We start from the raw sequence: 14,974 nt of genomic DNA on the forward strand, positions 1-14,974 counted from the left end.
GCTGCAACGCAGTGGAGTGACCGTGCCCTTCGTATAGAAAGTTCAGGACAACATTTCTGATATTTTATACTTCTATGAAATCTCAGTCCTAGATTGTGCGTTGTATGTTATTAAATGTATGTAATTGTGATATGTTTGTTGTATCCTGTTAATATGAAAACTAGATCAAAACTAGTGAAAGTGCTTCCTTTAGCAGCCAATTAACTTCCAGGTATTGTCGTATTAGGGAACTGTCCCTTTTGGGCAATATCTTTTTTCTTTTACTTGTTCTAGTTTTTGTATACCAGTCCTAATAAGTATATTGTCTTTTTCATGCTTTGTAAACAGGTGTCATCCTTGTAGTACATTAAAGGTCAACTCCAGGAAATCATATAAAAATGCTTAGCTCATTTACGTATTCCTTCAAAAGCCATAAAATAATTTGTTTTCAATTAGGCTAGTGCAATTATTTGAAATTCATCTTTCTATTAGGTTGCCAGGCTACAGCTTGAAGTCAGACATGCAGTTGGAGAGTGTGCCATGTAAGATAATGGGTAAGAGAGATAGGTTTGTTCAATGCGATCTCAGGGTGTGCAGGAGATGGGTCTGTAGAACTGCAAGTGCTACAAAGTGATGCCACTCTTATCATATGCAGCCGTTGAGCATAGCAGGTCAGGGTTCATTATAGACATATGTGGGTTACTTTACTTTATCTGGCAGATCAAATAGATCTTATAAATTTGAATTCATCTATTTAGCTGGAGTTGCCCTTTAAATATCTGCAAATTTGAAAGCTTTGCATGAAGAACTTTGCTTTTCACAAATAATTTCTGTGCTTTGCTTGTGTGTTGTTTTATTGCTGTTGGGCATAATTCATGTGTTTATGGTATATTTCCTTTTTCTTGGCTCTGTGTAGTGAGTTTTCTAAGGAAAGAGAAAAGGCAAAAGCTAGAGGGGACTTTCAGAAACTGCGTGAGAAACAACAGCTGGAAGAGGACCTGAAGGGTTACCTGGACTGGATCACCCAAGCTGAGGACATTGATCCTGAGAACGAGGAGGAGGGAGATGAAGAAGGCAAACGCAATAGTACGTATTCAAATCTGACCTGAACCCAGTATAACAATATAACAGATAATTCTACCCTGCATGTTAGTCCAATTATGTGTCTGGATTTACACCTGCAATACACTAATATACACCTTGTGTTTGGCACGTAGTGATTAGCCACAGTGAAAACACACTATTTTTATACCCTTAAGCCTCCTCGCCTTCCCCCTTCAAGATGTTTCCTGTAATCAGCATTAACTAGGTAGTTGTCAGTCTCAGGCAGTTAAGTCAGCTGGAGATTTAAAGGGGTAGGACTGCTCAGGAGCCAAGTAAAAGCACTAGTGTTATGCCAAATTATATTTGGAAGAGAATAGGATTATTTTTTCTTTTTCTAATCTATATATTGTATTTTATTAGATGTCAGCTGATCACAAATACAAAACGAGAAGTTTTCCACGGCATAATGACATTTTATTAAAGCTGAACTTCAGGCAAGCAGCTCACTACATAGATAAAATGCATATTGTAAGCTCCATGAGCAGGGCCCTCCTATACCTTCTGTATTGAACAATGTTGTAATTGTAAAATATCTTAGCAACCGGTAACCTCTTAGCTAACACAGTATGTGTATAACCCTACACGCAAAGATACCACTTTCCCCACAGAAAGCCCAAAACAAAGAAAAAGTCTCTCTCTGCGTCCATACAGTGAAATATCCCTGCTATTATGTGAAAAATTCTCGTTCTTCTTATTCAGTGTTCAACCACACGTGATTCTTATTCCATCTTCTACTTGGTATCCTCAAAAAATTATATAAACACACAAAGTGCATTATCCTCTGTATAAACACAGCCATTTTGAAAGAATCGCACTCACAATATGTGTAGTAAATCTGTGCTTAATCACTCCACCATATGATCACTCCTATACGCCTGTAATTCCTACCCTTACCCTATATATATATATATATATATATATATATATGTATATATATATATATATATATATATATAGACACCTTATAGCAGGTACCACCAATAGAGCTCTTCCAATCACAACTTCTTCTTTTCCCTGCTCCCTTCCATAGAAGATATACCCTCCAGGAAAATGAAATATAGTGTAATACCATCAATAACTCAAAAAGTGTCCTCTCGTGCTCTGCTCTTAAATCAGTGGTGACCACCAGTGACATGTAATAAATCACTCCACACCTCACAGACTATGCACCTTATTGGACTACGTCAGCCAAAAAGCATAGAGTAGAAGCCGCACAATCTGATCCACAGTATTCCCAGTCTTTTTGAGTTATTGATGGTATTACACTATATTTAATTTTTCCGGAGGGTATATCTCCTATGGAAGAGAGGACGGAAAAGGGGAAGTTGTGATTGGCCTACCTATATTTTGGAGGTCTTTTTCTGGTGCATTTTCAACATTTAGTGGTGAGCATATACTCACTGTGAGATGGTCATCACTGTGAGAAGATAATTTGTTGTATTGATTGGACTTTAAAGAAGAACTCAAATTTTTTATTTTCCCCTGCAGTGGAGCTGTGCCTGCAGTGTGTGTTAACTGCTCATTTTGGCCAGGGGAGCAAAGAAAGCTATACTTACAAAATCCTTTGATCCTCCCAAAAACTGCACTACCCCACATCAAGGGCTGGACTGTTCCTGCCATCCTCACATCCAGAGCCAGTCTATGGGCGTGATGATGTCAGGAACAGCCCATTTACAAGACCCTTAGGGTGCGGGGGGGCAGGAGCGGTGGGGACCAATCTTGCAGTTGGAGGATTGAAGGATTAGATGAGTATATCTCTGCTCTGCAATCCCCTAGACAAAAAGGATCAGTTAACCCATGCAGTGCAGGCACTGCATACCAAATCAAATCAGAGATTAATGATCTTGGCAACAGAGTTGACCATGTTGAAACAAAAATTGGAGAATACACCACTTCCTTTAACACCCTAGTAGATGCTCACAACAAAAGAGATGAAGAAATTGAATGGTTCAAAAATAAAGTCGCAGATCTGGAGGATAGATCATAACATAACAACGTTAAAATAAGAGGCATTCCAGAATCGATACAACCTGACCAATTGAGAGCATATACCCAAGAGCTTTTTCGTGCCCTCCTACCTGATGCTACAAACACAGATCTGACCATCGATAGAATACATCGCCTTCCAAAACCCTCCTATCTGCCAGATAAAATACCTTGAGATCATGGAAATTGCGTGCAAACCCCAAAATTTGCCTGCACAATTCTCCTCTTTACAGCTTTTCACAGATTTATCTAAGTGCACAATGCAACTCAGGAAAATTATCCTCCCAATACCGAAAACTCTACGAAACCACAAAATTATTTATCATTGGGGTCACCCCACTAAATTGATCGTCACCAGAAATGACTCAATCATCACAATCAACAGCCTAGAGGAAGGTCTGCAATGCCTTAGAGAGTGGGACATTCTCCCAGAAAGCGATATACAACATTCTACCACCACCAGAGCGTCTCCAGAGTGGAACCTGTTCACTCACAAATGCCAAGCTAAACATTGACCGTATATTAGCAATCTTTTCCCATGGTCCCCACTTAGATGTAATTTCACATGTTTAACCTCCCTGACGGTATTCCCGAGTATAGCTCGGGGTAAAGTTTCAGTACCAAAAGCGGTAACCCCGAGCTACACTCGGGCTTACCATGCGGCGCTGCTCCGGGATCTCTTTTCCACTTACCTTGTCCTGCGCTCCCGTGATGTCCCTCTTGCAGTGTCCCCTGTAATGTCCTCCGGCGGATGCCGGCATCTGTCATCTGGGTTCCGTTCCCTGCGACGTCAGGATGTACGGGGGACGGAACGGCGGGAAATTTGAAAATGACAAAAAGTGACATTCACTAAATACACTAAAATCACATAGTAATACATTACTGTATCAAACCATTTCACATACATTTTGTCCCGAGTGCTTTGTCCTGTGTCCTGCCTACATTTTTACCGTTCTTTCTGCCTGGAAACTGAGAAATGTCCATGGCGTCCAAAAAGCATCCCTTTAGGTCAAAAGTGGTTTTAGACCAGCTAGAGAACAGCGATAGTAAATCAGAACCACTTGCAGAATTGAGTGATAATGATTCGTGGGGAATTTCGTCATCAGACACCGAAAACGATTTTGCGACTTTGCTCAGTGATTTGCGAACTTGGCGCTATATTTCAAATTTCAGTGTTTTTGGTTTGATTATATTATTGAATTAAAATTATTATTATTTTTTATGATTATTTATTAAATTATAATTTATGATTTCGTGTTTCAAATTTTATTATACCCGGGAAGTTAACTAGACTCTTGTTCGGACAGATTTCAATGAGTTATTCCTAAAAATTACAGGCCTACAATAAAAAAATACATATTTCCATACAAAAAAATGTACCGCTTTGAGCACAGAAATATGGACATAATCAGACCGCTAGGGAGGTTAAGCAACACACTGAGGATACTACCCTTACCGAACACACTGCCTGTAAGTATGCCTGCCAATGGCAAGATCACTTGTTTTGTTTTTGCCCCAAAAGTACTATGCAATTTGCATTGCATTTGGATCTTGGCTAAGATCCTATTTTTTACTGATTTGTTATCTGTTCAGTTATCTGTATTCCTTTATTTTTTTCCTTTTTATTTCTACTATCGTGTAATTCCTGATAGTCTAAATGGTTCAACTGACATGTGCATAAAAATGTATTACCGCTTTAGGTGCCCCTTGGTTAAGCCCCGATTAATACTGGTAAATATATCTATTCAATGGGTATAAAAATTATCTCTATTAATGTCAATGGCTTGATTCATCCGGCCAAATGTACAAACATGTTGAAACAGGCATTTAAAGATAAATGTGGTATACTCTGTGTTCAAGAGACTCATTTCATAGATTTGGCCCCTCCTAAATTCTCACACAAAAAGTTTCCACATGTTTATACTGCCAATGCCTCTGACAAAAAAGAGGAGTACTCGCTGCTATTAGAGATACATTAAACTTTGTTCTTCATAAAAATATCTCAGACCCCGAAGGCAGGTACCCGATTCTTGTATGTACTATAGATAATACAGATTACACTATTGTAAATTCATATGCACCTAATACTCATCAAAAAAGATACTTTACAAAGCTCTTCAAACTAATGTCCAAAAATCATTCTGGTTCCCATATACTATGTGTTGACTTCAACCTCATACTGTAGTTGACAGAAACCTAGACTCAGCAAAATCTCAAAAAAAGACTACCCCAACCCTATACCCCTTTCTAATAAATGAAGATGTCTATGACATTTAGAGGTGTCAACATGCAGGTGAAAGAGATTACACCTTTTTTTTCAGCTAGACACCAATCTTATTTGAGAATTGACCTTATATTGGTAGATAAATGGCTATTGCAAAATGTTACCACGTCAACCATAGGCAATATTACGTGGTCAGGCCACGCGTCAGTTTCAATTACTATTTCGGATAACCACTTATTGAAACTACACAACCTCTGGCACGTAAATTTGTCCATTATAAAAATCCCCAACATTTACTCGATACTTGAAAAACATCTTGAGGAGCTCTTCCATATAAATTCACAATCTGTATCAAATCCTGGCACCTTTTGGTGCGTTCACAAAGCATATATACGTGATATAATTTTACAAATGTGCACTAAAGCTAAAAAGCAAAGAAATAAACAGCTTAATGACTTACTACAGGATATTCGCAAACTAAAAATGCAAAATAAAGCTCAAATCGATCAAACCACCTCAAATATACTCTCCAGACTAAATGAATTATGCTCCTTACTAAAGTACCAATTTGATAAAAGTACGCAAAGATTAAAACTAAACTACTACTCTAATGGAAAAAAAGCAGGGAAATAGCTAGCGAGTACAATTAAATCCCTGCATGCTAGAACTAAAAAAATGTATCTTATCAACCCAAGAGATAAAACTAAAATCACTAATCCTCAAGGAATAGCAAATTAATTTACTAGTTACCACGATTCGCTTTATAACCTAAATCAAGACAAATCCACTCTCCAACCTTCTATGGAAAACATACAAGCATTTGTATCACAAATTCGCTTAGCCACTCTTTTGAAATCACAACTAAGTTTCTTAAACTCACCTATCACAATAAACGAAATAAATAGAACAATAGAAAAACTACCCAATGGCAAAAGTCCGGGACCAGATGGATTTTCCAGTGAATAATTTAAAATTACCCAAAAATACCCACATCTAAACCAACTATACACTGACTGGTTTTCTTTCACCTCATTACCTTCAGAAATGCTAGAAATTGTAACAATCCCCAAATCAGCTAAAGATCCAGACAACCCACACAATTTCAGGGCTATTTCTTTATTAAGTACTGATATTAAGATCTACGCTAAAATTATAGCATGCAGCAGGGGAGGACTGACCATTTGGAAACTTGGGCACTGCCCGAGGGCCCGGGGTCAGTAGGGGCCCCCATGGGATGCCCCTGGTACCTTTTTCATAGGCTTTTTTGAGTTTGGGCAAGAACACAGGGGCCCCATGATCCCCTATTGCCCGGGGGCCCCATGAGTTGTCAGTCCGCCCCTGGCGTGCAGACTGGCCAATATACTCCCAGATTTGATCAAGCCTGATCAGTTAGGCTTTACTAAAGGTAGACAAACATCTGACGCAACCTGGAGACTAATAAACGTAATTCATTACGCAGGCTCACATAAAATTCCCTCCTTATTACTTGCTGTGGATGCCGAAAAGGCTTTTGATAGGATATACAGGACATGCATGTTCCAAGTACTACATGAATCTGGATTTTCAGGAACAATTACACTGTTCAACAAATTTTTATTTTTTGCCAGTTTTGGAAACAAAAGGATCCATTTCTTAATGAATTTCACATTCTGAGTTCAAATATAACAATGAAATTTGTCAATTGGCTCTAGTTTTTCTGTAAACTGAAAGTTTTCTACTATAGGCGTAATGACTACATAATGCACAATAATTATATAGATAGATGTCTTTCCACAAATATAAAGCAAGTGATATTGACTACATAACAAAGCCTAAATGGCATAATATATTGCATAGGATTACCAAGAAAAATTATAGCCATAAGCTAAGTTGAATCATTTTAATACTTAGGATTCTCACTAGTTTTGTCTTCAGTTTGTGTCGGTTTTGCTTCTCTTGGCTTTTCTCTTGTATTCGAGGAAAGGGCTATCTCTTACAACTGCACGTGACTACACGCTTCAGGTTCTTCCTCACTTGACTCAACCACGAAGGATTCTGGTGCTTTAGGAATTGGTAGCCCCTCTCCATGAGGAACTGGACGTATTGCCGATGGAATATTTGGATAGTGCACAGATAACTTTTTCTTCTTATTTAGCCCTTTTACAATTGGAGGCACCATACAAAAGTAACAATTACTAACATGATCTGTTGGCTCTCTCCAAATCATTGGCACAGCGAAAGGCATAGATGCCTTTTTTCCATTCAACCATTGCTCCAGTGCCGTCCCACAAGAATTGCAGCATATATGTGGTGCCCAGCTCTTGTCCTGGTCTCCTATCTTGCAGCCAAAATACAAGTTGTAGGCTTTCTTAATCATTCCTGTTATCCTCCTTTTTTGTGAGATAAAAGTTATTTCACCGCAGATGTAGCAGAAATTATCTGCTTTATTCACACAAGTTCGAGACATTACTGAGTAACCTATATAAGCATAAAACGAAATGTAAAGACGATGTCGAACTACAATCAGCTACAGATACTGCAGCTTTTATGCAGTGAAGTGATGCAATTAAAGGCTAATATTGCATCATCTCAGTATATATGCAATTTTCTATTGGTCACCAGTATCAATTGCGCAATATGCAGCTGAAGTTGCATCATAATTTTGAATGGCTTACGTCATTAGATGGGTGAATATATCATGGAAACTAGAGCCAATCAACATTTTTAGGGTCATTTTCGTTTTCAGCACCCCAAAATTATGTAAGATTAGCTAATTTTATGCCCAAAACTTTTTACCTGTTGAACAGTGTTATTAATGCTATTTCAGCACTTTACTCAAATCCTTCTGCCCAAGTCTATGTATCTAACATGCTATCCAAACAATTCTTACTTACGAATGGTACCAGACAAGGATGCCCATTGTCACCACTAATTTTTAACCTATCAATTGAACCTCTAGCTGAAACTATAAGAAATAGTCCAGATATACATGGCCTCTATATAGGTAAAAACCACCTCAAAATAATGCTCTTTGGTGATGCCATCATTATAATGCTAACTAATCCCTCTACTTCTTTAGCAGCAATTCAACAAACTCTCATACAATTCAGTAATATTTCATATTCTCCAATAAATGCATCCAAATCTAATATACTTAATCTAGGTGTAAATCACATTCTAAAAATGCACCTCCAAAACAAATTTCCCTACATCTGGGAAAATGAAGCCATTCCTTACAAAACCTCTCACCTAGGAACTCTCAATTATTCTAAATTCGTTCCAGAAATTCAAACCCACCTTAATCAAATGGCTAAACATGAACTATCCTGGTATGGCAGACTGGCCGCATTTAAAATGTTCATATTGCCACAGATTTTATAGATATTTAGATCAATTCCAATCCCAATTAAATCTTCATATCTAACAAAACTACAATCTATGCTTAGAAAATAGGTCTGGGGGAATATGAGACCTAAATGCTCACATAATATATTAAACAAACACGAAAAAAAAGGAGGATTGGGATTTGTTAACATTAGGGACTATCACAAAGCATCATTATTAGACCAACTTAAACATTGGTTTATAGTGGAAGATGATACAAAATGGGGTGACAGTGAAAAAAATCTAGCCTCTAGTACAGATTTAAGTGCCATACTACTAGAGATCTTGTGGCAAAGGATTCCCACTAGTAAAACAACACCAACTATATGAGCCTAAATTGAAGCCTGAAAATCCTTAACCACTTCCCGACCGGCCGTTGTATATAAACGGCCGGACGGTGGCACTGCAGGGTCGGGTGGCCGTCTATAAACGGCCTCCCCGCACCCTGCTTGTGTGCGCTCCCTGGGAGCGCACAGCACCGCGATCCGGTGCCCGCTGTGTCCTCCAGACACAGTGAAACACCGATCGTCGGGCGGGACCTCTGTACGAGGTCCCCATCATGTGATCACTGATTGGCCAATCAGTGATCACATGCAAAGTAGTAAGCAAGATGTCACTTCTGACATCATTGCTTACTATGTGTGAAATCTGTGAATGATCACAGAGGTCACATGGTACAAGGCTATTCACAAAAGCCTTGTACCATGTGACAAGCTGTGACCAATCACAGCTCACTCTGTATTTCTCAATGAGTGCAGGAATGCACACAGAGAGAAAGAGAAATGATTGCTTTTACATCCTATATGGGTGTAAAAGCAATCAGTGTAAAAAAAAAAAAAAAATCTTTATCACCCCTCACAAGTAGTACAGTGTCACCATGGTGCGGTCAGATTAGTACTCTATTACATATATTATGGACCTGTAAAAATATTAGAAGCTAATGGTATAAAGTCTTCCACGTGATATTGGTAATTACTGGCATATTAAAACAACCAGATCCTACCCTAGCCATTTTGAATATAAATATAGATACATATCCAATCAATTTTTGACTCCTAGTGACAAATATTCTTCTAGCATCAAGACTTACCATTACTAGACACTGGAAAAAAGATCTGGCCCCTTCTCTAAAAGAAGTCATTGAGCTACTCCAGACCCACTTCATCTATGAGAATTCTGTAGCTTACCTAAACTATAGAATTACTAAATTTGACAAAGCTTGAAAACCCTGGACCGACTGGTTCAGAACTGTAACCTAAGATATTATTCTGTTTAACCTTTTTTTGGATACTCTAAAATGATTACCGTATTTTTCGCCGTATAAGACGCACTTTTTCTTCCCCAAAACTGGGGTGGAAATGTCAGTGCGTCTTATGGAGCGAATATGGAGCGGCCGGTCCGGTATTTCCACCGCGGCCGTGTCAGAATACCGGGCCGGCCGCTCAGCTCTGCAGTTCCTCTATCCAGCGGCGTGCTGTCTTCCCGGCTTCTGTAGTGTGGGCACTGGGCATGACAGCCGGGTGCCAAGTGCGCATGCGCAAGAAGCGGTGCTTTTTGTGAATGGTAAGGCGGTACCTGGGACACATGACAGATCCCAGAAGCCGCTGGACCAATCACAAAGCGCAAGTGCTTCTCGCTCATGCGCACTGGGCACCCGGCTGTCATGCCGAGTGCCATTACAGAAGCCGGGAAGACAGCGCGCGGCTGGATCGAGGAACAGGTAAGATCAAACAAAAACTGCGGAAGTAAGAGCGGGTACCTGTCAAATTCAGATACCCGCTCCCCACCTCCCCAAAGGTCAGCAGTCATCTGTACTGTCCGCAGTCTCTGGTCATCCCTGTGCTGTCCGCAGTCTCTGGTCATCCCTGTGCTGTCCGCAGTCTCTGGTCATCCCTGTGCTGTCCGCAGTCTCTGGTCATCCCTGTGCTGTCCGCAGTCTCTGGTCATCCCTGTGCTGTCCGCAGTCCCTGGTCATCTCCTGTACTGTGTCTGCAGTCCATTAGTTCAGAATTTTTTTTTCCTGTTTTCTGCCTTTAAAACCTAGGTGCGTCTTATGGCCAGGTGCGTCTTATACGGCGAAAAATACGGTATTTCATGGAACTAGTAGGTCTGTTAGGAATTATTCAATATATCCTTTTTTCTCTTTGTTAAACTTTACTGCAACACCTACACTGTGATATTTTGTAGCTTTTCACTGTCCTATTTTTTTTTTTTTGTAACTATATTTGTAAAACCAAATAAAAATGTATTATGGGAAAAAAAAGATACTGTATGTGCAGGCTACTTCTGTAAACTTGGAAGTTACATCATTTCAATTTACTTTCCACAGAATTGCTAAAGAATGCAGTGAGGTGCATTTGAGTTCATGCCGTAAAAGAACAGCATGAGCTGGATGAAATAGTCTTGCACTAATGAAAATGACAGTTTTAACAATTTACTCCTACTAGCGGTTTATCAAACAATATTAAAATCCCTGGCTGTCGTCTTGTCTTGAATGATCTTCAGGTTATATGAGTTTACAGTTTTGTAAATGTAAATTGTCCTAAAACGGCTTTGTTTGTTTTTTTGTGCTCAAGTGAGGTAAGTGCTTAGAATACATATTATAAAGATGTGTTTTTTCTCTGAAATGATGTAAGGATAAGTGCACTTTCAGAGAACTGAGAGCAGTGCACTTATCTTGTTTGCCTCTTTAAGGTCACCTAACCGATCCTACCTCCCTGCAGAAATCAATGCATACTTACCCCAATCCAACAACCGCAGACTCCAGGTATTGTTTAAATTCCGCACCGCAAATTCTCTATCCTGGCTTTGCCTGTTCAATAGAAATCTTGGTGGCCTCTCCACCTCCATCGTTGGCTGTTATGCCTAGTATACACGATGAGAAAATCGGACTAAAAAACGATTTCGGGGAGATTGTCTCATAATCTGATTGTTAACAAACAGCTTCGAAAACCAATCACAACAGTTGACGTGAAAACAGTCAAAAGCACAAAACCTTTCTCATAAGGTAACAGAACTAATGATTTTCATGTACTGTAATTTACTCTGTTATCTCTAATAGCAGTGAGTGCTAGTCTTTTTTTTTTTGAGATTTTGTTTAGTCTAGGTTTCTGTCAACTATGAGGTTGAAGTGACCACATAGTATAAGGGAACCAGAACGATTTTTGGAGATTAGTTTGAAGAGCCTGGTAAAGTATCTGTTTTGATGAGTGTTAGGTGCATGTGAATTTACAGTAGTGTAATCTGTATTATCTATACCACATGTCAGATTCAAGTACCGGCCATCGGGGGTCTGAGATATTTTTAAGAAGAACAAAGTTTAGTGTATCTCTAATAGCAGTGAGTACTAGTCTTTTTTTTTTTTGAGATTTTGTTGAGTCTAGGTTTCTGTCAACTATGAGGTTTAAGTGACCACATAGTATAAGGGAACCAGAACGATTAGTTTGTAGAGCTTGGTAAAGTATCTTTTTTGATGAGTGTTAGGTGCATATGAATTTACAATAGTGTAATCTGTATTATCTATAGTACATGTAAGAATCAGGTACCAGCCTTTGGGGGTTTGAGATATTTTTATGAAGAACAAAGTTTAGTGTATGTCTAATAGCAGTGAGTACTCCTTTTTTTTCAGAGGCATTGGCAGTATAGACATGTGGAAACTCTTTGTGTGAGCATTTAGGAGGGGCTGAATCTACAAAATGAGTCTCTTGAACACAGAGTATATCACATTTATCTTTAAATGCCTGTCTCATGTGCAGAAAAAAAACAAAACATAATTTTTGCTTGCACATGATTGGATGATGGTAGTCATCAGAGCGCCTTCATTTACTAAGCTCTGGAGCAACTGCACTTGCAGTCTATTTGTAATCCACCCCAATGTCTCAGCAGGGCAGATTCCTCTATCTGAAAAGAAATTAGCAGCTGACAAGAACAGACCTGCCAAAAAGTGGTATATTACAAATCCTATGCGGAGTAATTGTCACTAAATTAGTGAATGCAAATATTATTTATTTAGATCATGTAGATCATGAAAAGGTTTTCATTTTTGTTTATTTATGCACACCAAGTGAGGGTGAGCAAGGAGGCTTGCGATCTATTATAGTATTTATAAGGATATATATGTATGTAACCCAAAGTGGCTCACAAGTAATCCTACACAATTAAAGGTTGACATTTTATCATGGTGAACAGTGTTCAATCATAAAAATAAAATAAAAAACGTTCTGCGTTTTCCACTTAGCTGCATGTGTATAGAATGAGCCAGATAAGAAAAGATTCCTTTATCTACCTTGCTTGTGTGGATAGAGGAATCTTGTTTTTTTTTCTGGCAGAAAAAAAAAAAAGATCCATCTGTGGCCAGCTTTAATTTCTCTATGCCTATATAAGACATGATGGTATTGTTTTTACTGCTATACAAAAGCTGATTGCGGGGCTTCTGTCTTGCACTATATAGTGGAGCTGTGTGGAAAGGGCAGAGCCTAGAACCCAGACCTAAATCCAGAAGGCGTCTATTGATGCTCTAGATCAAAGCCTGCTGTTTTGGAGTTTGTAAATATTTATAGCGCTGTTTGTTACACACGCTGCGATGAAAGAGCGCATTGAAAAGGTTGAGTTGGTACACTAGCAGAATTCTGACAAGTGAGTGGTAATTTGCTGCGTGCACAATATGCCTGTAGGATAGCCACGCAAGAAATGCATTGCAAAGCCGTCACTGGAGCTGATCTAATGTATTAAACAGCAGGAAACAGACATTCACAGAGACAGCGCCTGATTTATGCCAAATCCACGCTGTGAGCTCAAACACCTCACTGCAGACGCCAGCTTTCCTTATGTAACAGCAGCCAACGGATTGATGATACAAGGCGGGAACCCGGGCTGGGATGTCACAGTGACACACATTCTGGAGTTCAGGCAGTGAGCAGGTCAGCTTGCCGGCAGCTATTACACAGGGTCCAGTAGTGTAATGCCCCCCAAAAAATCCAGGCTAAGCAAAAACATTTCTATAGTTTCTGATCACAGCTGCTTAGATCACGAAAGCATATCCAAACCTAGAAACAAAAAATAAATATATGACAGCCTACCAGTCCTTAGATGGCTGCATTCATTTTTAATTGCAGACTAAGAACATTTTCAGCAAGTACAGAAAATGCCTGTTAGGCTCCATGTACACTGCAGCTGATAAACTCACGTTTAGGAACTTTTCTGCATTTTTTTCAGAAGCCCCTGAACTCACACTAATGTTTTCCTATGTGTCCATGTACAGTTGCAAGAAAAAGTATGTGAACCCCTTGGGATTACGTGGAGTTTTGCATGAATTAAGCATAAAGATACACCTGTAATTTTCAATTGCATATCATGTAATCTCATAATCTGATCAATCAAAATACGATTGTATTCATGAACTCAATTCTGCTGATTGATGCAGAGATGGAGAGATTATTTTTTTTCAGAGACACAACAGGAAGTTTTGTAGCATTAGAGAGGGGAAAAAAAATACACATTAAGTTCAGGTATATACAGTTGCAAGAAAAAGTATGTGAACCCCTTGGGATTACGTGGAGTTTTGCATGAATTGGGCATAACATGTGCTCTGAACGTCATCTAAGTCACAACAATAGAAGAACACAGTCTGCTGAACATAATACTACGCAAACATTAGATGTTGCCATGGTTTAATTGCACATAACATGTAAACATTCACAGTGCAGGGAGGAAAAAGTATGTGAACCTTTGGACTTAATAACTGGTTGACCCTCCTTTGGCAGCAATAACCTCAACCAAACGTTTCCTGTAGTTGCAGATCAGATCTGCACAACGATCTGGAGTAATTTTGGACCACTCCTCTTCACAAAATTGTTTCAGTGTATCAATATTCTTGGGATGTCTGGTGTGAATCGCTCTCTTAAGGTCAAGCCACAGCATTTCAATCGGGTTGAGGTCAGGACTCTGACTGGGCCACTCCAGAAGGCGTATTCTGTGCTGTTGCAGCCATTGTTTTGTTGAATTACTTGTATGCTTTGGGTCATTGTCCTGTTGCATCACCCATCCTCTGCGGAGCTTCAGTTGGCGGACAGATGGCCATACGTTTTCCTGCAAAATGTCTTGATAAACTCTGGAATTCATTTTCCCATCAATGACAACAATCCGTCCAGGCCCTGAGGAAGCAAAGCAGCCCCAAACCATGATGCTCCCTCCACCATGTTTTACAGTGGGGATGAGGTTTTGATGTTGGTGTGCTGTGCCTTTTTTTCTCCACACATAGTGTTGTGTGTTCTTCCCAAACAACTCAATCTTGGTTTCATCTGTCCACAGTATATTTTG

The 14,974-nt window shown here is 39.3% G+C and overlaps 1 protein-coding gene across 8 annotated transcripts in view; it reads left to right on the top strand.

Annotated features, from left to right (window-relative positions):
* The window catches only part of CACNA1D (calcium voltage-gated channel subunit alpha1 D), a 537,089-nt gene that overhangs the window by 289,966 nt on the left and 232,149 nt on the right, over positions 1 to 14,974 (top strand). For all 8 annotated transcript variants that reach the window (XM_089681862.1, XM_089681863.1, XM_089681858.1 and 5 more), the window contains exon 9: positions 896 to 1,065. In XM_089681862.1, the coding sequence (XP_089537988.1) occupies positions 896 to 1,065 (170 nt within the window). The remainder of the gene's footprint in view (positions 1 to 895; positions 1,066 to 14,974) is intronic.

The sequence above is a fragment of the Staurois parvus genome, unplaced genomic scaffold, assembly GCF_062004578.1.
Source record: "Staurois parvus isolate SC_StPar_1 unplaced genomic scaffold, SC_StPar_1.0 ptg000282l, whole genome shotgun sequence".
Classification (NCBI taxonomy): domain Eukaryota; kingdom Metazoa; phylum Chordata; class Amphibia; order Anura; family Ranidae; genus Staurois; species Staurois parvus.